Raw genomic sequence first — 27,900 nt, 5'->3', positions numbered from 1 at the left:
GTGACGTGTCCCTGGCTGCGCCGGCGGGTGACGTGTCTCCGGCTGCGCCGGCGAGTGACGTGTCTCCGGCTGCGCCGGCGAGTGACGTGTCTCCGGCTGCGCCGGCGAGTGACGTGTCTCCGGCTGCGCCGGCGAGTGACGTGTCTCCGGCTGCATCGACGGGTGACGTGTCTCTGGATGCACCGGCGGATGACGTGTCCCCGGCTGCACCGGCGGGTGACGTGTCCCCGGCTGCACCGGCGGGTGACGTGTCCCCGGCTGCACCGGCGGGTGACGTGTCCCCGGCTGCACCGGCGGGTGACGTGTCTCCGGCTGCACCGGCGGATGACGTGTCTCCGGCTGAACCGGCGGGTGACGTGTCTCCGGCTGCACCGGCGGGTGACGTGTCTCCGGCTGCACCGGCGGGTGACGTGTCTCCGGCTGCACCGGCGGGTGACGTGTCTCCGGCTGCACCGGCGGATGACGTGTCTCCGGCTGCACCGGCGGGTGACGTGTCTCCGGCTGCACCGGCGGGTGACGTGTCTCCAGCCTCGCCGATTCCGAGGCCCTCCTCGTCCTCCTCCTCCTCCCTCTAGACGCAGGGAGTGCAGAGCCGAGACTGGCCCCGGGAGTAGTCTCCAACACCGGGGAGACAGGAGTCGATCCCTCCAGCCGGATAGCCCCGGTCCTAATGGCCCTCAAGCCGGCCTGCGTCTGGCGGGATCCAGCAGGTCCGGTTGGCCGCCGCCTGGCGTAAACTTCGGGTCCGCATACGAGTGGGTCATAGAATTCGTAACCCGACTCGTATGCGGGACGTGAGCCCCTTCCCCGTACCGCCAGGCGGCTACCGGCAAACATCTCGCTGGGTTCTGTTGGGTGCGTGCGTTATGTCACGGTACGTGTAAACCGGATAATAGAAAATAATAATAGATGACGAACCCAAACGCAAGATGTATGAAAATATAACAAAGATTTATTTACAAAAACTGAAACACCCACGAGGGGGTAAAACGGAAAGGAACAAAACAATGTGATGAAACACAAATAACTGGAACAGATAAATGGGAACCATAAAACTTGGATTTCACAAACATCAAACAACGCACGCACACCACACAGAGAACACAAGGGCATTATAAAGACACCACATCAATGGGGAACAGGTGAACATAATTAATCACTTAAGTAGTGATCGACCGATATATCGGCCGGCCGATACATCGGGCCGATTTTACTAGGTTTTAGGTGTATCGGCATCGGCCGATTCGCGGCTTGCGTTCGCCGATAGTTTTTCCCCGGCATTAATTACAGACAGGCGCCCACAGGCAGCTCTGTGTTGCTGGAGGCTGCCTGCAGCACGTGCAGTCCCCCTCCCCCCACTAGCAGAGCGGAGCGCTCCAAGCCTGCGCTGGTAAGTTTTAAACTTCAAAGCATCTTTTAACTGTTTGACTGAAATATTGCCATATACTTTGAAAGTGTAAACACGTTGCTCTATATGTGCGTGCAACCATAGCTAAGAAAGTTTGGTGGTCATAATGGAAAACGCGAATGCTTATAAAACTGCTTGCCATTGTATTTAGGGAGCTTCAAATAGCTTTTAGGCTAACCGTATACATACGGCAGCTGTTACGAAAACTGGTCATAGGATTAAATAATGCTGACGTTGTTCCGTGATTCCGTGGTATTTGTAGGAGTTTTATTCAGCGACCACCAGTCTGACATTTGGACGCGAAGCGTGCTCATAATGCCGCAAGCAAACGCAGGTCATCAGCCGAACAGCTGATCATAGCTGGACATGCTGGGTTTTTAATTCTCATCTCCATAAATATATGTAGTAGTAAAAGGCTAAAAATCAATATCCATTGCTGATAGTTTCTCGTCATTGTGGATAGCGCAGTTCATGGTTGCATACGTTTATGGTTGTTAACGCGGAGTTTCGCGGAATGTTCGTCAGCGAAAAAAAAATAAGGAATTCGACCCAAAGCACTTAGTTCCGAGCAGTTCCCACATGACTTTTATGTCACCTGAGAAGTGTTATTTTGTAAGTTTTGTCAACATTTCCGTTCACTGGGAGCGCAAAGATACATGCACTCTCTCATCCATGTCTCTCTCACTGCACCTCTCCCACGTGCACGCGCTTTACTATCTGACCGAAGTCCGTACACAAATCCTTCTTCTTTATAGTTTATTGGCGGTTGGCAAACCAGCTTATTGGTGCATTTCCGCCACGTACACAAATCCTCATGTGTTTGTTCAGTTTTATGCATTTCAAGCGAGCTGAGGCAAACTAACTATCCCTCGCATTTATTATAGGGCACTAGGGTGTGTGAGATACAGAAGTGGGGCAATCCGCATGTTATTCAGAATTCTTTTTAAGTTGTTTTTTGATCAGTATTGCTGTTTACATTTTCCTTGTCTTCTTATTAAAGACATTTGCTCTACAAAAGATTAAGTTAAGTGCACTAAAACTTAAGACCTAAGCATTAAATAGGTTGTAAATAGTTGGTTACTTTCATGGATAAAGTAAAGTGTTCCCCTTGTTATGCTGCTTGGTTGCTGCTACTGTGTGCAATGGTGTAATTATTTTATTTATATATTTTAAGCAGCCCTGAATTTTCTTACTTGTTCTACCTCACCTGTTTTTACTATTTGTTAAATATAGTTCAATAAATGTTCCTTTTTTAAATGTAAAATCATTGTGTCATTTTTATGATATAAACTGAATGAGCAAAAGCAGTATCGGCTCCAAATATCGGCTAAAGAAAATCGGCAGACTGTATCGGTCATCGGCTAAGGCTGATGGGAAAAAAATCGGTATCGGCATCGGCACAAAAAAATCCATATCGGTCGATCCCTACACTTAAGACATGATTACATAAGGGAGTAGGGTAAAAGTGACAAGACACTGGGAATACGTGTTACACAGATATGATGTGAAACAACACGTATTCCCACATAAAACAATGCTGCCCTGGTCCTGCCCTTTGGATAATAACCAAGGTCAGGCAAGACCATGACAGCCACAAAACACTGGGAACACGTGTCACACAGATATGATGTGAACACACGTGTTCCCACGTACACACACTGCTGCCCTGACCTTGCCCACAGAACATAGACCTGATCTACACTAAGGTCTGGCAAGATCACGACAGCAACAAGACACCGGGGACATGTGGCAGCCACACACAGAATGTGATCCCACATGTCCCCACACAGAACATGATACTGCCACGGTCCTGTCAGATGCACTCAGACCTACATCTAGCACGGATGTCTGACAGGACCATGACATGAACAGTGGGAAAAAAAGAATTGGGAAGGTCTAATTGATTGTGTAAATGGAAGACTCCAAAGAGTCAAATGGTTATCATCACAACTCTCTTTTAGAGGCAAATGCTTAATTATTAATAACTTGGCAGCTTCAATGTTGTGGCACAAATTTACTGTTTTGGAACCTCCCAAAGATTTGCTTAGAACTATTCAAAAAGAATTTGTAATTTTTTTTTGGAATGGCTGTCATTGGCTCACACCTGGGATACTTTACCTCCCTGTGGCAGAGGGAGGTCAAGGGATTATTCATTTGGAGTCAAAGATTTTGGCAATGAGATTACAAACACTGCAGAAACTTTTGTATAGCTCAGATGAAGTGCCTTGGGAGGCGTTTGGAAAATCTTTACTTAAAGACATTGGAGGAATAGGAGTAGTTGTAGCGGACCGGTATATGTCAAAATTTGATTGATTTATGACCCCTTTGACAGGGGGCGGGACTATCAATCAAAAGCTGTACAATCTGTCCAGTTTCTGGACTGTCGTATATCACGGGATTTAGACAGCGAGTATCCTGTGCGTGTTTTACGATGTGTCAATCAGCGCGTTGTTATTCCTGTGTGTGTGTGTGTGTGTGTGTTTTATGTCAAGCCTATGTTGTCATGTTCACCGCTGTCAAAAATAAAGTCCATAGCCCTAGACTGCGCAGCTTCACAAGCGGCCCCGCGCCGCCAGCGATCCCCCCCTCCCCCGCCCCCACCGCGCGCCTCGCCCCAGCGCGCCCCACAGCGGGGGTCGGTGTTCATCGGACCTGTGTGGTTCTTTAGACGAAAATCTGCACACTTCAAACTAAATAAAATTTTAGCCGCCTCATGAGATCCGTGAGTCCCCCCACGACCCCCGCCCACCATGCCCAGGCGCACCAAAGCTCGACCACCGGTGGTGACAGAGAACGAACCGAGTGCGCGTTCATATCTGTCGTTTTAAAATAAACGTAATAAATGTAATTCTGTCCGCTGTTGCAAAATAAAGATTTATTTTAGATTTAGGGGTTTCTTGAACCAAGTCTCTGATTAAAACATGTGAATGCGCGCACCGACGGTGACAGAGAACTTACGCTGATGCGCACTTATATCTGACCTTAATAAACTTTTAAATATTTTAATACGTTTTCATCCCATCTTCAGGGTTTGTTTTTATTAATGTCTACTTAAAACCATGTGTGAATATGTGTATATTATACAACGAATCTTATCATGTATGCTCTGACAAAATAAAGCATTATTTTAGATTTTAGGTGGTGCGGACACATATTTATGGCAAATACTGTTGAATATAAACGTTCGTTTTGTCAAAAGTTTCTTTAAAGTCAATAAGGAATCAAACATTTTAGATGTATCTGGTTAAACTTAAATCTGATATTTTCTATTGGTCTATTTCTTTAGTATCTGATCAGACACAATGTTTCAGAAGCTGATTTGTGAGGGTCTGTGTGCGTGTGAGATAATTCACAGCAGGGGCGGATTGTAAACTAGTTAGAGACTTTTAAAACCGTGATGGTAAAATGCAATACGGTCCACTCTGAAGAAAAGTAAAGTTTTATTTTAGATTTAGGGAATTCTTGAACCAAGTCTCTGATTAAAACTTTTGAGTGTAACATCACAAATATTTAATATATTCCGTATACGTGTATAGTTTAACCATTCCCTTATGCCATAACCTTAGGCGCCGTCAATACTTCTTTCTTTAGACTAAAGGAAATTTATTTTAACCTAAATAAAAGTTTATTCGTATCACGAAGTCCGTGAATGTCCATGTGTGAATATGTGTATATTATAACGAATCTTATATTGTCTGCTCTGACAAAAATAAAGTATTATTTTAGACTTTAAGTGAAGTGGCAGCGCGTATTTTATAGCCTACTGTTTAATATAAACGTTTGTTTTGTCAAAAGTTTCTTTAAAGTCACGCAAAAATCAAATATTTTACATGTATCTGGTTAAACTTAAATCTGCTATTATCTATTTAACTATTTTTCTGATCAGTCAGCTTACAGAAGCTGCTCTTATGATCGTGTGTGTGTGTGTGTGTGTGTGTGTGTGTGTGTGTGTGTGTGTGTGTGTGTGTGTGTGTGTGTGTGTGTGTGTGTGTGTGTGAGCAAGGCAATTCACAGCAGGAGAGGGTTGTAAACTAGTGAGTTAGACACTTTTAAAACGTGTTGGTAAAATGTAATATAAACCGCTCTGACAAAAACTAAAGGTTTATTATAGATTTAGCAATTTCTTAAACAAAGTCTCTGATTAAAACATATGCGCGCACCGACAGTGACGGAGAACTTACACTGATGCGCTCTTATATCTGCCGTTAACAACCTTTTAAACGTTTTAAGACATTTAAGTCCCTCTTATGGTTTGAATTCATTAATGTCACCTAACATCCAAGTGTGTACATGTGTATTTACGATAAATGTAACGCGGTACGCATTGTCAAAATAAAAGGTTTCTTGAACATGGTATTCCAGTGCGTGTTTTTTGTCTTGCGAGTGCTCGTCATATTTATTGATGTGAAAAAAGTTTGATGTCTAAGGCGTTCAGTTTCTGGACGGTTGGTTTTTACCAGCGGTCTCTCATTCTCACCACCAGTTATCACCCACCCAGTAGCCCCCAATGTGTCTGAACAGCGGTGGTGTTCAGCGGCCCGTATTGTTCCTAAAACTCCGTGTTGGTAAATTAAGTGTAATACAGCCCATTGACAAAAAGTAAAAGGTTTATTTTAGATTTAAGGTGGTCCACCAGCGCCTTTATGGCAAGCACTTCAGGTTCTAAAAGTTTGTAACACCAAGAATTTGTTTAATGAAATATACAGTACATGTATAAGCAATGCACCCGAGTCCATAATCTCCGGACGGGTCGCCAATACTATTTTCTTTAGACTAAAGGGTATTTATTTTAACCTAAATAAAAGTTTATTTGCATCACGAACGGCGTGAAACTGTTCATGCACCGCAATCTATTGTTCACGCGCATTAAAGGTCGATCACCGGTGATGACCAGAGAACGAACCGGGTGTGTGTTCATATAAACTTAATAAATGTAATTCTGTCCGCTCTGGCAAAATAAAAGTTTATTTTAGATTTAGCCATTTCTTTAACCAAGTCTCTGATTAAAACAAGTTACTTTTGCTTGGGGCAATAGGCACATGCACACACATATCTGTGGTATTAAAAATAAGGTTTTTAAAGTTTAAGAAATTTAAACATTTGAAAAAAAATCAAACATTTTAGAGGTGTCTGAGTAAACTTATATCTAATGTCATATGAGCCGTACCGGGTCGCGTTCGTGTCTGTGTGCGTGTCCGTGTCAGTTTATGTATGTGTGTGTTATGCGATCGTAGAGTAGGGCGGGGGATGTGAGAGACTGTGAGGGTGTGTGTGTGTGTGTGTCTGTGTGTGTGTGTGTGTGTGTGTGTGTGTGTGTGTGTGTGTGTGTGGTTATCACGTGGTGGGGGTCCCAAATGATCAATGGCAGGATTTTTATGTGACGGACAGGCCCCTAGGTCAGCCTGTGGGGTTAGATACAACTTAGGTTAACATCTATCAACGCATAATAAGCAAACATGAAATTATATTATACCTATGCATTGTTACTCATGTACACACTTGCATATTTTTCTTAAACAAACTTTTGCTTTTCAAACTTAGTCAGTCTTCAGACTTTTGTCTCTTCACACATTTGTTCAAAGTTTTTCTTCGCTAGTGTCAACCCGTGTCTGAGATTTTGTAAACTCATGTACATACATGTGTATTTTTCTTAAACTTTTGCTTTTCAAACTTAGACAGTCTTCATACTTTTGTCTCTTCATACATTTGTTCAAAGTTTTTCTTCGCTAGTGTCAAATCCTGTTTGAGATTTTTTTTTTGTAAACTCATGCATACGCTTGTGTATTTTTCTTAAACTTTTGCTTTGCAAACTTAGACACTCTTCAGACTTTTGCATACATATGTTCAAAGTTTTTTCTTCGCTAGTGTCAACCCGTGTCTGAGATTTTGTAAACTCATGTACATACTTGTGTATTTTTCTTAAACTTTTGCTTTTCAAACTTAGACAGTCTTCAGACTTTTGTCTCTTCACACATTTGTTCAAAGTTTTTCTTCGCTAGTGTCAAATCCTGTTTGAGATTTTTTTGTAAACTCATGTACATACGTGTGTATTTTTCTTAAACTTTTGCTTTGCAAACTTAGTCAGTCTTCATACTTTTGTCTCTTCACACATCTGTACAAAGTTTTTTCTTCGCTAGTGGCAACCCGTGTCTGAGATTTTTTTGTAAACTCATGTACACACTTGCGTATTTTTCTTAAACTATTGCTTTTCAAACTTAGGCAGTCTTCAGACTTTTGTCACTTCATACATTTGTTCAAAGTTTTTCTTCGCTAGTGTCAAATCCTGTTTGAGATTTTTTTTTTTTTTTTGTAAACTCATGTACATACGTGTGTATTTTTCTTAAACTTTTGCTTTTCAAACTTAGACAGTCTTCAGACTTTTGTCTCTTCATACATTTGTTCAAAGTTTTTTCTTCGCTAGTGTCAAATCCTGTTTGAGATTTTTTTTTTTTTGTAAACTCATGTACATACGTGTGTATTTTTCTTAAACTTTTGCTTTTCAAACTTAGACAGTCTTCAGACTTTTGTCTCTTCACACATTTGTTCAAAGTTTTTTTCTTCGCTAGGGCCAAATCCTGTTTGAGATTTTTTTTTTTGTAAACTCATGTACATACGTGTGTATTTTTCTTAAACTTTTGCTTTTCAAACTTAGACAGTCTTCAGACTTTTGTCTATTCATACATTTGTTCAAAGTTTTTTCTTCGCTAGTGTCAAATCCTGTTTGAGATTTTTTTTTTTTGTAAACTCATGTACATACGTGTGTATTTTTCTTAAACTTTTGCTTTTCAAACTTAGACAGTCTTCAGACTTTTGTCTCTTCACACATTTGTTCAAAGTTTTTTTCTTCGCTAGGGCCAAATCCTGTTTGAGATTTTTTTTTTTTGTAAACTCATGTACACACTTGCGTATTTTTCTTAAACTTTTGCTTTTCAAACTTAGTCAGTCTTCATCAGACTTTTGTCTCTTCATTTGTTCAAAGTTTTCTTTGCTAGTGTCAAATTGTGTTTGAGATTTTTTTTTGTAAACTCATCAGATGCACATACTTTTGTGTATTTTTCTTAAACTTTTGCTTTGCAAACTTAGTCAGTCTTCATACTTTTGTCTCTTCACACATCTGTACAAAGTTTTTTCTTCGCTAGTGTCAACCCGTGTCTGAGATTTTTTTGTAAACTCATGTACACACTTGCGTATTTTTCTTAAACTATTGCTTTTCAAACTTAGGCAGTCTTCAGACTTTTGTCACTTCATACATTTGTTCAAAGTTTTTCTTCGCTAGTGTCAAATCCTGTTTGAGATTTTTTTTTTTTGTAAACTCATGTACATACGTGTGTATTTTTCTTAAACTTTTGCTTTTCAAACTTAGTCAGTCTTCAGACTTTTGTCACTTCATACATTTGTTCAAAGTTTTTTCTTCGCTAGTGTCAAATCCTGTTTGAGATTTTTTTTTTTTTGTAAACTCATGTACATACGTGTGTATTTTTCTTAAACGTTTGCTTTTCAAACTTAGTCAGTCTTCATACTTTTGTCTCTTCACACATCTGTTCAAAGTTTTTTCTTCGCTAGGGCCAAATCCTGTTTGAGATTTTTTGTAAACTCATGTACACACTTGCGTATTTTTCTTAAACTGTTGCTTTGCGGACTTGGTCGGTCTTCGTGCTTTTGTCTCTTCACACATCTGTTCGGAGTTTTTTCTTCGCTGGGGCCGGGTCCTGTTTGGGATTTTTTGTGGACTTATGTACACACTTGCGTGTTTTTCTTGAACTGTTGCTTTGCGGGGTTGGGCAGTCTTCGTGCTTTTGTCTCTTCGCGCGTCTGTTCGGGGTCTTTTTCTTCGCTGGGGCCGGGTCCTGTTTGGGGTTTTTTGTGGACTCATGTACACACTTGCGTATTTTTCTTAAACTATTGCTTTGCAAACTTAGTCAGTCTTCATACTTTTGTCTCTTCACACATCTGTTCAAAGTCTTTTTATTCGCTAGGGCCAAATCCTGTTTGAGATTTTTTGTAAACTCACGTACATACGTATGTATTTTTCTTAAATTTTTGCTTTTCAAACTTGGGCAGTCTTCAGACTTGTTCTTAGTTCTATCTGCTCAGACAATATTTTGCATTCATCAATCGTCTTGTTTTCTTTGTAAGCGACATCATATATCTGTGATTGTTTTTGTGAATACAGATTGTTTCATTTCTATAGTTTATGCAACATTTTGGCAAACTCTTTAAATTAGTGCTAGATGACTAAAACAACAACGCAAAGTATGTTTTAGATTTACTTACTAAATCTTTCACGACGAAACAGCGATGATAGCATTATGTCTGAATCTGTAAACTTGTAAAACCACCAATAGCTCGATGTACATAACGAAGACTTCAAAATAATAAAGAGTGATTAAATTAAGATGCAAACATCTACAAATTGGCAATGTTTGAAATAGTTTGGACATGTAGCCTTAAAAATGGTACCAATAGATTAAAAACATTGCCAATTTGTAGATGTTTGCATCTTAATTTAATCACTCTTTATTATTTTGAAGTCTTCGTTATGTACATCGAGCTATTGGTGGTTTTACAAGTTTACAGATTCAGACATAATGCTATCATCGCTGTTTCGTCGTGAAAGATTTAGTAAGTAAATCTAAAACATACTTTGCGTTGTTGTTTTAATCATCTAGCACTAATTTAAAGAGTTTGCCAAAATGTTGCATAAACTATAGAAATGAAACAATCTGTATTCACAAAAACAATCACAGATATATGATGTCGCTTACAAAGAAAACAAGACGATTGATGAATGCAAAATATTGTCTGAGCAGATAGAACTAAGAACAAGTCTGAAGACTGCCCAAGTTTGAAAAGCAAAAATTTAAGAAAAATACATACGTATGTACGTGAGTTTACAAAAAATCTCAAACAGGATTTGGCCCTAGCGAATAAAAAGACTTTGAACAGATGTGTGAAGAGACAAAAGTATGAAGACTGACTAAGTTTGCAAAGCAATAGTTTAAGAAAAATACGCAAGTGTGTACATGAGTTTACAAAAAATCTCAAACAGGATTTGGCCCTAGCGAAGAAAAAGACTTTGAACAGATGTGTGAAGAGACAAAAGTATGAAGACTGCCTAACTTTGCAAAGCAATAGTTTAAGAAAAATACGCAAGTGTGTACATGAGTTTACAAAAAATCTCAAACAGGATTTGGCCCTAGCGAAGAAAAAACTTTGAACAGATGTGTGAAGAGACAAAAGTATGAAGACTGACTAAGTTTGCAAAGCAATAGTTTAAGAAAAATACGCAAGTGTGTACATGAGTTTACAAAAAATCTCAAACAGGATTTGGCCCTAGCGAAGAAAAAACTTTGAACAGATGTGTGAAGAGACAAAAGTATGAAGACTGACTAAGTTTGAAAAGCAAACGTTTAAGAAAAATACACACGTATGTACATGAGTTTACAAAAAAAAAAAAATCTCAAACAGGATTTGACACTAGCGAAGAAAAAACTTTGAACAAATGTATGAAGTGACAAAAGTCTGAAGACTGACTAAGTTTGAAAAGCAAAAGTTTAAGAAAAATACACACGTATGTACATGAGTTTACAAAAAAAAAAAAATCTCAAACAGGATTTGACACTAGCGAAGAAAAACTTTGAACAAATGTATGAAGTGACAAAAGTCTGAAGACTGCCTAAGTTTGAAAAGCAATAGTTTAAGAAAAATACGCAAGTGTGTACATGAGTTTACAAAAAAATCTCAGACACGGGTTGACACTAGCGAAGAAAAAACTTTGTACAGATGTGTGAAGAGACAAAAGTATGAAGACTGACTAAGTTTGCAAAGCAAAAGTTTAAGAAAAATACACAAAAGTATGTGCATCTGATGAGTTTACAAAAAAAATCTCAAACACAATTTGACACTAGCAAAGAAAACTTTGAACAAATGAAGAGACAAAAGTCTGATGAAGACTGACTAAGTTTGAAAAGCAAAAGTTTAAGAAAAATACGCAAGTGTGTACATGAGTTTACAAAAAAAAAAAATCTCAAACAGGATTTGGCCCTAGCGAAGAAAAAAACTTTGAACAAATGTGTGAAGAGACAAAAGTCTGAAGACTGTCTAAGTTTGAAAAGCAAAAGTTTAAGAAAAATACACACGTATGTACATGAGTTTACAAAAAAAAAAAATCTCAAACAGGATTTGACACTAGCGAAGAAAAAACTTTGAACAAATGTATGAATAGACAAAAGTCTGAAGACTGTCTAAGTTTGAAAAGCAAAAGTTTAAGAAAAATACACACGTATGTACATGAGTTTACAAAAAAAAAAAAATCTCAAACAGGATTTGGCCCTAGCGAAGAAAAAAACTTTGAACAAATGTGTGAAGAGACAAAAGTCTGAAGACTGTCTAAGTTTGAAAAGCAAAAGTTTAAGAAAAATACACACGTATGTACATGAGTTTACAAAAAAAAAAAATCTCAAACAGGATTTGACACTAGCGAAGAAAAAACTTTGAACAAATGTATGAAGAGACAAAAGTCTGAAGACTGTCTAAGTTTGAAAAGCAAAAGTTTAAGAAAAATACACACGTATGTACATGAGTTTACAAAAAAAAAAAAAAAATCTCAAACAGGATTTGACACTAGCGAAGAAAAACTTTGAACAAATGTATGAAGTGACAAAAGTCTGAAGACTGCCTAAGTTTGAAAAGCAATAGTTTAAGAAAAATACGCAAGTGTGTACATGAGTTTACAAAAAAATCTCAGACACGGGTTGCCACTAGCGAAGAAAAAACTTTGTACAGATGTGTGAAGAGACAAAAGTATGAAGACTGACTAAGTTTGCAAAGCAAAAGTTTAAGAAAAATACACACGTATGTACATGAGTTTACAAAAAAATCTCAAACAGGATTTGACACTAGCGAAGAAAAACTTTGAACAAATGTGTGAAGAGACAAAAGTCTGAAGACTGTCTAAGTTTGAAAAGCAAAAGTTTAAGAAAAATACACAAGTATGTACATGAGTTTACAAAATCTCAGACACGGGTTGACACTAGCGAAGAAAAAACTTTGAACATATGTATGCAAAAGTCTGAAGAGTGTCTAAGTTTGCAAAGCAAAAGTTTAAGAAAAATACACAAGCGTATGCATGAGTTTACAAAAAAAAAATCTCAAACAGGATTTGACACTAGCGAAGAAAAACTTTGAACAAATGTATGAAGAGACAAAAGTATGAAGACTGTCTAAGTTTGAAAAGCAAAAGTTTAAGAAAAATACACATGTATGTACATGAGTTTACAAAATCTCAGACACGGGTTGACACTAGCGAAGAAAAACTTTGAACAAATGTGTGAAGAGACAAAAGTCTGAAGACTGACTAAGTTTGAAAAGCAAAAGTTTGTTTAAGAAAAATATGCAAGTGTGTACATGAGTAACAATGCATAGGTATAATATAATTTCATGTTTGCTTATTATGCGTTGATAGATGTTAACCTAAGTTGTATCTAACCCCACAGGCTGACCTAGGGGCCTGTCCGTCACATAAAAATCCTGCCATTGATCATTTGGGACCCCCACCACGTGATAACCACACACACACACACACACACACACACACACACACACACACAGACACACACACACACACACCCTCACAGTCTCTCACATCCCCCGCCCTACTCTACGATCGCATAACACACACATACATAAACTGACACGGACACGCACACAGACACGAACGCGACACGGTACGGCTCATATGACATTAGATATAAGTTTACTCAGACACCTCTAAAATGTTTGATTTTTTTCAAATGTTTAAATTTCTTAAACTTTAAAAACCTTATTTTTAATACCACAGATATGTGTGTGCATGTGCCTATTGCCCCAAGCAAAAGTAACTTGTTTTAATCAGAGACTTGGTTAAAGAAATGGCCAAATCCAAAACAAACTTCCATTTTGCCAGAGCGGACAGAATTACATTTATTAAGTTTATATGAACACACACCCGGTTCGTTCTCTGGTCATCACCGGTGATCGACCTTTAATGCGCGTGAACAATAGATTGCGGTGCATGAACAGTTTCACGCCGTTCGTGATGCAAATAAACTTTTATTTAGGTTAAAATAAATACCCTTTAGTCTAAAGAAAACAGTATTGGCGACCCGTCCGGAGATTATGGACTCGGGTGCATTGCTTATACATGTACTGTATATTTCATTAAACAAATTCTTGGTGTTACAAACTTTTAGAACCTGAAGTGCTTGCCATAAAGGCGCTGGTGGACCACCTTAAATCTAAAATAAACCTTTTACTTTTTGTCAATGGGCTGTATTACACTTAATTTACCAACACGGAGTTTTAGGAACAATACGGGCCGCTGAACACCACCGCTGTTCAGACACATTGGGGGCTACTGGGTGGGTGATAACTGGTGGTGAGAATGAGAGACCGCTGGTAAAAACCAACCGTCCAGAAACTGAACGCCTTAGACATCAAACTTTTTTCACATCAATAAATATGACGAGCACTCGCAAGACAAAAAACACGCACTGGAATACCATGTTCAAGAAACCTTTTATTTTGACAATGCGTACCGCGTTACATTTATCGTAAATACACATGTACACACTTGGATGTTAGGTGACATTAATGAATTCAAACCATAAGAGGGACTTAAATGTCTTAAAACGTTTAAAAGGTTGTTAACGGCAGATATAAGAGCGCATCAGTGTAAGTTCTCCGTCACTGTCGGTGCGCGCATATGTTTTAATCAGAGACTTTGTTTAAGAAATTGCTAAATCTATAATAAACCTTTAGTTTTTGTCAGAGCGGTTTATATTACATTTTACCAACACGTTTTAAAAGTGTCTAACTCACTAGTTTACAACCCTCTCCTGCTGTGAATTGCCTTGCTCACACACACACACACACACACACACACACACACACACACACACACACACACACACACACACACACACACACACACACACACACACACACACGATCACAAGAGCAGCCCCCGCAAGCCGACTGATCAGAAAAATAGTTAAATAGATAATAGCAGATTTAAGTTTAAGCAGATACATGTAAAATATTTGATTTTTGCGTGACTTTAAAGAAACTTTTGACAAAACAAACGTTTATATTAAACAGTAGGCTATAAAATACGCGCTGCCACTTCACTTAAAGTCTAAAATAATACTTTATTTTTGTCAGAGCAGACAATATAAGATTCGTTATAATATACACATATTCACACATGGACATTCACGGACTTCGTGATACGAATAAACTTTTATTTAGGTTAAAATAAATTTCCTTTAGTCTAAAGAAAGAAGTATTGACGGCGCCTAAGGTTATGGCATAAGGGAATGGTTAAACTATACACGTATACGGAATATATTAAATATTTGTGATGTTACACTCAAAAGTTTTAATCAGAGACTTGGTTCAAGAATTCCCTAAATCTAAAATAAAACTTTACTTTTCTTCAGAGTGGACCGTATTGCATTTTACCATCACGGTTTTAAAAGTCTCTAACTAGTTTACAATCCGCCCCTGCTGTGAATTATCTCACACGCACACAGACCCTCACAAATCAGCTTCTGAAACATTGTGTCTGATCAGATACTAAAGAAATAGACCAATAGAAAATATCAGATTTAAGTTTAACCAGATACATCTAAAATGTTTGACTCCTTATTGACTTTAAAGAAACTTTTGACAAAACGAACGTTTATATTCAACAGTATTTGCCATAAATATGTGTCCGCACCACCTAAAATCTAAAATAATGCTTTATTTTGTCAGAGCATACATGATAAGATTCGTTGTATAATATACACATATTCACACATGGTTTTAAGTAGACATTAATAAAAAACAAACCCTGAAGATGGGATGAAAACGTATTAAAATATTTAAAAGTTTATTAAGGTCAGATATAAGTGCGCATCAGCGTAAGTTCTCTGTCACCGTCGGTGCGCGCATTCACATGTTTTAATCAGAGACTTGGTTCAAGAAACCCCTAAATCTAAAATAAATCTTTATTTTGCAACAGCGGACAGAATTACATTTATTACGTTTATTTTAAAACGACAGATATGAACGCGCACTCGGTTCGTTCTCTATCACCACCGGTGATCGAGCTTTAATACGCCTGAACATAGTGAGCAGGGGTCGTGAAAAGACTCACGGATCTCATGAAGCGGCTAAAATTTTATTTAGTTTAAAATATACAGATTTTCGTCTAAAGAACCACACAGGTCCGATGAACACCGACCCCCGCTGTGGGGCGCGCTGGGGCGAGGCGCGCGGTGGGAGCGGGGGGGGGGGAGATCGCTGGCAGCACAGGACCGCTTGTGAAACTACGCAGTCTAAAACTATAAACTTTATTTTTGACAGCAATAAACATGACAACATAGGCTTGACATAAAACACACACACACACACACACACAGGAATAACAACGCGCTGATTGGCACATCGTGGAACACGCGCAGGATGCTCGCTGTCTGGATCCCGTGATGTGCGGCGGTCCAGGGACTGGACGGATTGTGCAGCTTTTGATTGGTGGTCCCGCCCCCTGTCGGGGGGGTCATGAATCAATCAAGTTTTGACATATACCGGTCCGCTACAACTACTATAGGTGTTGATAAACAATTATTCCTGATGCAGAGATCTTTCACTAAAAAGGTTTCTGAGCTAACATTTAGTTTCTATGTGTCAGTGCTCAAATCATGGGAAGTGTTTGAAGTATTAAGAAACTGATGATGAGCATTATGGTGTGGAGGAACCCGTGTTCTTTAACCCTCTTATTGAACTTCCATCAAACGTATTAGACCATTTGATAAATAGATTTTTAAATGTTGGTGTCACTAAAATTGTTGATTTGATTGATTTAAATACAGGGCAGTGGAGAACTACAAAATCTCTTGCTGACCAGGTTGGGTTGAACTCTTTAAGAATTATAGAAGGTTTTGTTATGGTATTTAAAGCATCCCTTCCTATCGATTGACAATTTTGTAAATCATGTTTTAAAAAATGGTGTTGTCTTGCAGACTTTTCCGCAGCTAAAAGTGTTTCCCAAAATTTATGGAATTGATGAAAATATTGATTGTGTGTCCTTACTAAAGGGTTACGGTGAATTGGTGTTTGAATGTATTGAGAAAAAGAAATTGTATCATATATGTGTTAAAACCTTATTTTTGAATCAACTGAAAGGAAAAATTGATACTAAATGGAGATCTCATCTTTTAATATCTGATGAACTTTCTCCATCTTGGAGACTTTTGTATAAATCTCCCATCCCTAAGAGATGTGGAGACCTCCAGTGGAGGTTGATTCATTGTATTATTGCTTCTAATCGGTTCATTGCGAAGGTGAATGAGAATGTTACATCAAACTGTCCCTTTTGTGGTGCTTCAGACACTGTTTTTCATATGTTTTGTGATTGTTCCAGACTTGTACCTCTTTTTGTATTATTAAGAGAAATAATTACAAGGTTGGGGTTTCTGTATACTAATAGCTTATTTATACACAAGAGCAATCTGTTCTCGCTAATTTTGTAATTGGTCAAGCAAAATTAGCAATTCTGAAAACTCATCAGGAGAAGAATGTAGGAAAAGATATAGGTTTGGTATCCCTATTTAAGTCCTTTGTGGAATCACGGATTGTTATTGAGTATACTTATTACAAGCATATTGACAATGCGCTTTTCTTTAATTGGAGGTGGGGTGTTAAAGAAGCACTGGTTGTAGTAGGTGATTTTGGAGAATTGATTTTTAATTGGTAATTTTTTTTTCTGTGGTTAAATGAATGTGTGTTTTTTTGTGTGTGTGTGTGTGTTTATATTTGTAAGTGTGTGTACACGGCTAATGGCTATATGAAACATTTTACCTTGATCTAGTGTTGTGGATTAAAAGTCTCTCTCTCTCTCTCTCTTTCTCTCTCTCTCTCTCTTTCTCTTTCTCTCTCTCTCTCTCTCTCTCTCTCTCTCTCTCTCTCTCTCTCTCTCTCTCTCAGAGTAATACATTCCTATATTTTCTCTTCTATCAGGGATTCCTGGTTGTGATTTATATCAGCAACTCATTTGGAGAGTAATGTAATGACTTAGGTAACGCTGTTGGGTCAGTTTCCCAGACAGGGTTTAGATTAATCCAGGGGCCTCATTTATAAAATGCTGCGTAAAAAGCATCCTACATTTGATCTTACGATCATTTAACAAAAACTGCGTACGTGTGATGTATAAACCGAACGTACGCGCAGGAAACGTGCGTACTCCTTTCAAATCTATAAATTGCAAATGAACTTTACCTTGTGCGCACAGCCGAGCAGTTTCAGATCTCCACCTTTAAACGATGCGTAATAATGTCAGACATTTAAAAGAGTGCTTGTCAATGTTTAAACCCAATTTCAAACAACAAGAATGGCTTATATTTCCAAAAACCTGCAGCAATCACACAAGCAAAAGTTTGTACGTCTGCTCAGACCCTGACGTGACGCTAGGCTTTAGTTATATTAAGACATTTAAGTAACTTTTACAAACATACCTTTCACAAAAATACTGGTGTGCATCTTGAGATCAAACATTGGCACCGATAAGTTGATAGATAGTTAGTAACATTTTACAATAAAGTTGAATTTGTTAATATTATTAATACATCAGCTAACTTGAGATCAACTAGGTCACATTAAAAAGAAAAACTCATAAATAAACTCAGATTTATTCAGATTAATTTACATCATTGTTCTCTAGTGCAGGATTTTACATTACATTTACATTTACATTATACTGTGTTACGAATGTCAATAATATTATATTTATTTTCAGGGTCCCTAACATTGGATAACTTTAATGTAACCTGTGATGAACTGAATATTTGTGCTGTGAGGGGGACACTGATGATTGTGAAGTGCTTTTACTCAAACATCAACATCAAAACTGGGTTCTGGTTCAGTCATAAACAGAGAACAAACTGGAGAAACAAAGATGAACCTGAAGATTTGACTTTAGATTCAGATTACTCAGGACGAGTGTGTCAGAGGATCACTGAAGATTACTCAAAGCTAATAATATCAGATGTGAGAGATAGAGACAGTGGAGAATATCAGCTCATGATCATTATGAAGGATGGAGTTAAACATCTCAGCTCAGTCACAGTCAATCTAACAGTTTCAGGTACATTTACATTCTCATCAGTCCAGTTAAACTCTTTTCATTTCTCATCTAATGTAAGGTTTTCATTATTTAGTTTTACAGGTGAAGATGAATCCTGAATCTACAGGACAGCGAGTAAAACTGAGCTGTGATTCCTCCTGCCCTTTAACATCTAAATATGATTACCGCTGGTACAAGAATGGACGATATTTCACATATAACCAAAGCATATTTGTGTCATCCAGTGAAAACACTGACAGTTATTCCTGCTCTGAGCATTTTTCAGATCCCTCTTCATCTGTGTGTGAGTCTGACATTTATAAAATATTTAAATTAAAATGGAAGAACAAACTTTGCAGTTTTCTTGTTGATTCATATACAGTATGAGTGTGTTTGTAATTGATTGTGAATGTTACAGCAGTATTTTGTGACTCTTTCAGGTGTTTCTAACAGTAGCTGTTGGGGTGTGACTTACACCTCTACAGACATTTGTGCTTTAGTGGGATCAACAGTAGATATTCACTCTTCATACTCACATCCCACTGGATATACAGTAGAGAAAACATCCTGGTATTACTATCATTATCTTCATGGGAAACTCAGAGATCTGCGTGAGGATCATGAGTTTGGTGGTCGTGTGGAGTATCTGGGAAACACACTGAGAATCAAAGACGTCAGCATGAATGACACTGGATATTATCGATTCATCATCATCACTAACACATCAGATAAAGTTTCTGGTTTTCCTGGAGTCTATCTTCTTGTTACAGGTAACTGCTCATAATAAACTCTCTGTAAAGCTGCTTTCACTGATCAGATTTGATGAATATATTTATGCTACAGATTTAGGGTCCTTACAATTTTTTTTATCTTTTTTAAACGATGATTAGATTACATTTTAAATATTAAAATGTCAATGCTATCAATCATTTGAGTTAATCATCTGAAATTTCATCTCATCTGAACACTGTATGATGTTTATGTTGTGAATGTTACACTTGTTTTTGAGGTTGTCCATGCTAAAAATAATATGATGTGTTTTGGTTACTGCATATATGATGCTGCTGTATCTCAATGGCTTCATTACCAGTTAGACCAGGAGTGGGGAACCCTGGTCCTGGAGGGCCACTGTCCTGCAGAGTTTAGTTCCAACCCTAATCAAACACACCTGAATTTAATTTCCAAGTGATCGTGAAGACTTGGGCTGTTTCTCAATTCCAAGAACGCAAAGAACGGACTTGCGTCCTCGTGGAGATCGGTCTTGCCAGGCGACCTTGGAAGAACGAACTCGGAAGTTTTGCCGCAATGACTTCTGGGGCGTAAAGCGATTTCAGCAAGTCTGCACTCGATGCATCCTCGATATCAAGAACACATCCGGGTATTTTCATGCGTCCTCTGTCCTTGCGTTCTTGAGAATTGGAATGAACTTCGACCGTTAATGATGACGTAGAGCGAGGACACGAGGACGCAAGATCGCTGAAGAACGCATATTGAGAAACAGCCTTGAATTCGATTTTTCAGTTTAATTAGGGTTGGAACAAAACTCTGCAGGACAGTGGCCCTCCAGGACCAGGGTTCCCCACCCCTGAGTTAGACCATGCAGTTACCAGCTTGCAAGCATGGTTGACCGGATGCTGGTGAATAGTATAAATATGTTGGTCAAGCAGCCAGGCCAGCGGTAAACCAACACTTACCAGTGTAATCCAGTAAAAACTGAAGCTGGTATAAACAGGTTTTATGAGTTCCCACACGGTCGCCGTGATTTCACCAAGTAAGATGTGATCCTGGATCAATGTTTTAACCAAAGATACCCCAACTTACCCTTAACTCAAACCCTAACCATTTTTAAACCCTCAAATTAGTGTGAAATAATAGTTTGAGGAGTATTTCTTAAAAGCCCCTAACCCAATCCTAAACCTAAATCTAACATGCACACTTATCTTCATCCTGCAATCTGATTGGTTAATGAAAATGTTGATCCAGGACTAACAATGGTGTTGATCCAGGATCACATCTTGCTTGTTGAAATCACGTTCACCGTTGTCACACGGTCTCTTCCTGTTTAACTGGGTGATTTGTGGCAAACTTGCAAAGTCGCTCAAGACTTTATGTTGATGTTGAGGACGCTCATCACAGAAGTCTTCAGAATTGAGACAAATATTTATGTTGCAATCGTGCATTTGACAGATGCTTTTATTTAAAGCAATTTAAGCTGCGTTTACATTATATATTTTATCTGTATGTGTGTGTTTGACTGCATGACCTTATAATTGTTCACATCATACTGAATTGAGCGGAATCAAACATTTTAGACCTAACTTTGAAAAATAGTTGATGTGAACTCTGTTATATGAAATCTCAGATACACGAGTGATAAGCAGTCCAGACCCTGTGATAGATGGAGAAAAAGTGATATTAAGCTGTTCAACCGGATGCACTCTGGATAACAAACATACTTACATCTGGTATAAGAATGGACAACAGGTAACAGATGGATTGACATTATTAAACAAGCTGTACCTGGACTCAATCAACAGAGAGGAGCTACAAGAGTATTCCTGTACTGTAAGAGGTAACACAACATCTCATCATACATCTGATCAAATTATATAAGAGATAGTTTAAGTTGTCTACAAACCGGAAGGTTGGTGGTTCAATCCCCGGCTCTACCTGACCAAGTGTCGAGGTGACCTTGAGCAAGACACCAAACCCCAGCTGCTCCTGATGAGCTGGATGGCTGACACCGCCGTCAGTGTATGAATGTGTGAGTGAATGTGAGGCAACTTGTAAAGTGCTTTGGATGGCCATAGGTCTGTTAAAAGCACTATATAAATGCAGTCCATTTGCCATTCAGATGTATTGATCAACGCAACATGTCGCTTAAAGTTAAATACGTTTTACTGTGTAAACTCGATGTGAGAGCACTGCTGAGGCTAACGTTGCAATTGTCATTAATTAGTCCCACAATACACCACGTAAGTGTAAAGCTCATCTTTCATATAAATGAATTGAAAATCCTGGCTGGACAAACGCTGTGACAGCCGAACAGACGCTTAGAATGGCCAAGAACGTCCAAAAAGTTATCTGCTTCTCGACTATTTGCAAACATCATGCGAAAAAGTTCACATTCTTCCTGATCCCATTTTTCAAACTTTAGTTAGTGTGTAATGTTGCTGTTAGAACATAAATAATACCTGTAAAATGAGTTCACTGCCAGGCGATATATTTTCTTTTACAGAATTCGCCTTTCAAAAGCTGTGTCCCAATTCAAGGACTGCGACCTTCTAAGCATGCAACCTTAAAAGGTGAGCACTCGGTCTTTCAAGACGGCAGCCTCAGAAGTCCGCGAAGAGAACTGAAATGAGACGGTCTAACCTTCGGAGGACCCATTATTTGCGTCAACTGCTGCACGCGTCCACCTCGCCAGTTCGCAAAACACCGTAGACGTCTGACTTATTAAAATAAATATGAAACCAGAAAAACATTAATTTATTTTAGAAAATGTTACACCTGTGTACACTGTGAACACAATCAAAGCTTCAAAAACACGGAAAGAACAGGACCTCTAACGTATGCTTACGATTATTTGCGTAACTGGAGGATTACTGAACTGAAATCATCTGTCATTTACTTTAAACTTGTGATTTATTTAGTGCTCTCTTGAACATTTGTTGAACTGTTCAGCTGTTTTGAACTTTAAGCAGCACAAAAGTTTATAGTTTATGAACTGCATTAAAAGACGATGAGGAAATGCAATCAGGATGGAATCATTACTTTCAAAGGCATGCTGTACAGGGCTGTGCATATCACATAACTTGTGTGTTATTTTGAGTATTTGCACACAGCTGTCACGATCACACTTTGCTATGTAGCGCTGCAGTGAGACTAAAATCTGAGAAGCAGAGCACCATTTATTCTCGCTTTATATTTTCGGCCTTTTTCTTTTTGCAGCCGATGATTTAAAATCATTAATGTGGTCACAGTTTATACAATTCTGTAATATTCTGAATGTTCTGCCTTCTCCAAGTATAACTGAGTTTGTGTATTTTTCTTCTGAAAAAAAAAAAACAATGGACAATGAAGCAATGAAAACCAATGACACAATGGACAAAACCAATGAAGAAATGTACCATTCAGTGTTTGTGCCTCTGTTGGTGTTTCTGTCTCAGTTTCTCATTATAGGAGCTGTATGGATCTGGTAAGTAAAAATATCAAGTAAAACTCAAAACTGCATAACATACAGTGAATATTTCATGGTATTTCAGGTTTTTCATCAGCATGAATAAATTGAACTCTAAAAACAAAACTGATGACAAAGAAATAGAGGTGAGAAAATCTGTATATCTGTATGTTAAATAAACTAATGGTCAGATTTTATAACATTATCTCTTTCTGTGTGTTTGTCATTGTTAGATGTTGCAGGTCTGTGAGTAGATCAGCTGTCTGTCCATCAGAACTACTGGAGTGATGTCACAACTCTCTTTATGACATCATCACCTAGCAACAGTCTCTCAGCAGTGACATCATTGATGTTAGTGACATATTAATAATAATTGAATGCTCAAATTAAGGCTGGTAATGTAATGCTTTAAAGGTGGGGTGCATGATCTCTGAAAGCCAACATTGAAATCACCTAAACAAACACGCTCCTACCCCAATAAAATCTGGACCTTATAGACCCGCCCACACCTACGCAACCCAGGCAATGATGTTGGTTAGTAGACACGCCCCTTACTGCTGATTGGCTACAAGTGTGTCCCTTTTCCAAAGTGTTTTTCAAAAATCATGCAACACGCCTTTAATAAGATTTATTATTATGGGGGAAAATAAAGTGTTTTAACGCACCCAATCATGTCAGCATAGTCACAAAAGTTGATCATTTCATATGCTTTAAAAACATATGTTTATATAACCTCAAATCACATAATTTTTTACAGTGTATGCAGGATTATTTTACATTTTGATTAATTAATTTAATTTCTGTATACTTTAAATTACAGTCTCCATGTACATACCAATATTTATGTGTGATTAATTAGATTAATTAATCAGCATGTAATTAATTATACATTAAAAAAATTATCGTTTGACAGCCCTAACTTTAATAAATGAATTATTCATTAAACAATTTAATTTCTCATAACAGTCTTGTGTCAGTGTAGGTTAAACTGTAAGAAAGTCTAAATCTTACAAAATCATTGTAATAGATCTATAAAACAATGAGAGGATTCATAGATCAGAGTAGAAAAATGTGTTTTATTTTTATTATTTTTCACATTATTCAATTTATTAATTCAATTATATATACTAACTCTTACTAATTTTTATTATATATTCATTCATTTATTTTATCATTCAGTTTTCTTCTTTTTATTATATATTCAGATACATGGCTTCATTGATTATAATACCATCAGATAAAAAAGTAAAAACCTGACTTGCTCTGCTAGAAATCTTATAATGGGTCAAAACAAACATCAAAATCAACAAAAAATGGGTTTGGAAAAATTCTGTATAGAGGAATAAGCTATAATCACTTTCCATGAATTATTCAACTTCATCAGACATTATAATACAAGACTCAGAGCTGTTATCATCACAAATGGAGGTGTCAATATTTGAGTCCAGTGTGTAATAGAAAAAAATCATTTATCACTTTCAATTGTTTTATTTTAATGAAACATTATATCTTTGTGATTTTTTTATACATATATAGTTTGTATTATATTCATTTAATTCTGTTCTTCATTACTTTTCTTAATGTTGTTTAATCGTTTGTTGGCGCTTTTAATATGAGTCTCCAATGACCTCCATCGCAAGGTTTTTCCTAATGTCATGAGACAATATTTTACATGATATAATAATGAATCTGTGTCTAGTCAGAGGAAGACTGAGCATTGAAGCACAACTGAGATTATTTACTGTAATAAATGATTTTTAATTTTATTTATCAAAACTTCGTCTCATCCCTTCTGTTTTTCTCCTTCATCTCTGTGTCTGTCTCATGGCTTATTTGAAGTATTAACTCACAAACAGAGTTGATATTTCAGCACAGATTTAGTCATTTTCTGATCGTGATTAATTGCATACAAAATAAAAGTCTGTTTTGCATGGTTTTTGCAATTGTGTGCACTGTGTGCAATTATTTTTATATATAAATAAACACACATGCATGTATGTATTTAAGAAAATGTACATATGTATATATACAGTTGTGTTCAAAATTATTCAACCCCAACTGAAATTGATTGTTTTGGCCGGTTTGACATTGATTTTGATCATTCAGTCATCCTGCTTACAATTACATCAAAGAGGCATGTGTAGGTAAGACAAATATAACATAACATTTATAATGAAATAACCACAAATGTCTTTTCTGTGCTCTCATCATTATCAGTTTTATTCAACCCCCAAGTGACATTCAATCTTAGTACTTAGTACAACATCCTTTTACAGTTAAAACAGCTTTTAAACGTGAAGCATAGCTTGACACAAGTGTCTTGCAGCGATCTACGGGTATCTTCGCCCATTCATCATGGGCAAAAGCCTCCAGTTCAGTCACATTCTTAGGCTTGCGCACTGCAACTGCTTTCTTTAAGTCCCACCAGAGGTTCTCAATCGGATTTAAGTCTGGTGACTGCGATGGCCACTTCAAAATGTTCCAGCCTTTTTTCTGCAACCATGCTCTAGTGGATTTGGAGGTATGCTTGGGATCATTGTCCTGTTGAAAGGTCCAACGTCTCCCAAGCCTCAGGTTTGTGACGGACTGCAACACATTGTCATCCAATATCTCCTGGTACTGAAGAGAATTCATGGTACCTTGCACACGCTGAAGTTTCCCTGTACCTGCAGAAGCAAAACAGCCCCAAAGCATGATTGACCCCCCACCATGCTTCACAGTAGGCAAGGTGTTCTTTTCTTCATAGGCCTTGTTTTTCCTCCTCCAAACATAGCGTTGATCCATGGGCCCAAACAGTTCTAATTTTGTTTCATCAGTCCACAGAACACTATCCCAAAACTTCTGTGGTTTGTCCACATGACTTTTGGCATACTTCTTATTCTTTGGAGACAGCAAGGGGGTGCGCCTGGGAGTTCTGGCATGGAGGCCTTCAGTACGCAGGGTGCGCCGTATTGTCTGAGCAGAAACTTCAGTACCCACATCTGACAAATCTTTTCTCAGTTTCTCAGCAGTCACACGGGGACTTTTTTCCACTCTACGCTTCAGATAGCGCACAGCAGTCGCAGTTACCATCTTTTTTCTGCCACGACCAGGAAGCGTTTCAACAGTGCCCTTTGCCTTGAATTTGCGAATGATGCTTCCTATGGTGTCTCTTGGTATGTTTAACATCTTTGCAATCTTCTTATAGCCATTGCCCTTCCTGTGAAGATTAATCACCTCTTCTCTTGTCTTCCTGGACCATTCTTTTGACTTCACCATATTTGTAACCACACCAGTAAATGTTTAGAAGGAGTTGAGTATCACAGTCATTTTAAAGCTGCCTAATTGGTGCTTATTAGGCTTTATTGCTGTTCCCTGACATCCACAGGTGTTTTCAATACCTGATTGAAAACACTTCAATGAACCACTGTTCTTCAGAGTGGTAGTTCTTTAAGGGGTTGAATAATTGTGTCAATGAAGAATTCACAAAAGAAACATTTACTACTATATTACAAAACCAATTGATGTCATTTAAGTTGCATATGGTTGTTTAAGAAGTCATTGTAGGATTTCATTCTGAATACAATTACAAATGTACACAAAATTCCCTAAAACCCTTAACAGCATTGGGGGGTTGAATAATTTTGAACACAACTGTATATATATATATATATATATATATATATATATATATTTAGATTTTGATATTATATATATAAAACTATACATAAATATCATTTTCATAAATTTCTACATGTTTGTGTGTATTTATGCTCTCATCTAGTGATCCTGATGCTTTAGATCTAAAAATCGATGCATAAAAATAAACAAGTTGATTTTTAAAACAAATTGAAACAATTTTAATGATTAAAATCTAAATTTAAAGATACCAGTGTGATTGCTAAAAGACACTGGCACTGACACTGTATTCCCCATTTGTGCAGGAGGAATATGTATATACAGTACTTTTTTCCAATTTAAGCTGCAGCTTTGGACAAATGATATTCAGTTTACCTGAGGGACCAAACACCTGACAGCCTGTGATAAAAGAAACAGAGGAACTTGTAGTTACTGTATATAAAATACATATTATTACAGTACACAGTCAGTGAGTTATCATTGAGCTTAAAGGGACAATATGCAATATTCACCACTAGAGGCCGCTAAACAACAACAACAGCCACAGTTTAAATAACGCTGTGAAAGAGTTGAGGTCTTTACCTTCACTGTTGATAGAAATCAATCTGACCATACTCATAAATCATGTCCATGGATAATATAATAAAATAAAGTTTTTTAACCCACAGTTTGCACTCTTAGATCAGATGTGTTAAAAACAACACATTAGTGTTAGTTTAGAGACAACACAATAAATTCTCTGGATTCAAATAGTTTTGGATATACTGTATTGTTTTTGTACATTTTAAAGCAAAAAATTTATATATTGATTCTTTAAGTGTCTTAAACAAGAGAGGACACAGTGGTGAAATGTCATAAATCGCTCTTTTGGGGTTTTAACCTGCAGGGTTTCTGTTATAAGCCCACATGTGCAACCATTAAAACGCTGGCAGTATATAAATAGACATAACAAAAACGCATTTTATACACTGAGGAAATGTAAAGCTGTTTATAGCGATCTATGATTGAAGATTGAGGTGGGTCAAAGGTCGCTGGGCCTCCACAAGAGCATTCAGGAGTCCCCTGAGTCCTGCTGACAGATCAAAAGACATAACAATAAAAAAATAAAAGACATAACTTACATCACATCCAGCTAGTCAACTCCATTTGCTATAACATGTGCTGGGAAAGCATTAAAGGGGGGGTTTAATGGTATTTCAAGCATTCTGACTTATTAACACAGTTATAGAGTTGTTTCCTCATGCTAAACGTAAGCAAAAAGTCAAAACAGCAGTTGGGCGTGTTTCATAGTATTTCTGTGCCGAATGCACTTCGCCAGGGTTCGTACAAGTTTCGGCTATTTTTTTTCGATTACGGTTCTAACTGACGTTTCAGGGGTTTTCGATACGTATCACTTCTTTATATGGGCTTCCGCCGGAAAACTTCCCCCGGAAAACCCCGCCCAGCCGTCAGTCAGCGGGAGACGCTAGAGCTTGCTAACAGCTTATCACGCCACTCAGCCTTGTTTAATTTCAAAAGTCAACAATGGCACAACAAGAAGTGTGTTTTTGG

The 27,900-nt window shown here is 37.8% G+C and overlaps 1 protein-coding gene across 1 annotated transcript in view; it reads left to right on the top strand.

Moving 5' to 3' along the window:
• The window catches only part of LOC129454237 (uncharacterized), a 177,447-nt gene that overhangs the window by 123,360 nt on the left and 26,187 nt on the right, over positions 1-27,900 (top strand). Inside the window, exon 3 of the mRNA XM_073861635.1 lies at positions 20,914-21,123. Coding sequence (XP_073717736.1) covers positions 20,914-21,123 — 210 coding nt within the window. The remainder of the gene's footprint in view (positions 1-20,913; positions 21,124-27,900) is intronic.

The sequence above is a fragment of the Misgurnus anguillicaudatus genome, chromosome 23 (assembly GCF_027580225.2).
Source record: "Misgurnus anguillicaudatus chromosome 23, ASM2758022v2, whole genome shotgun sequence".
In the NCBI taxonomy this organism is placed as follows: domain Eukaryota; kingdom Metazoa; phylum Chordata; class Actinopteri; order Cypriniformes; family Cobitidae; genus Misgurnus; species Misgurnus anguillicaudatus.
This window is presented reverse-complemented; position numbering and strand designations above follow the sequence as displayed.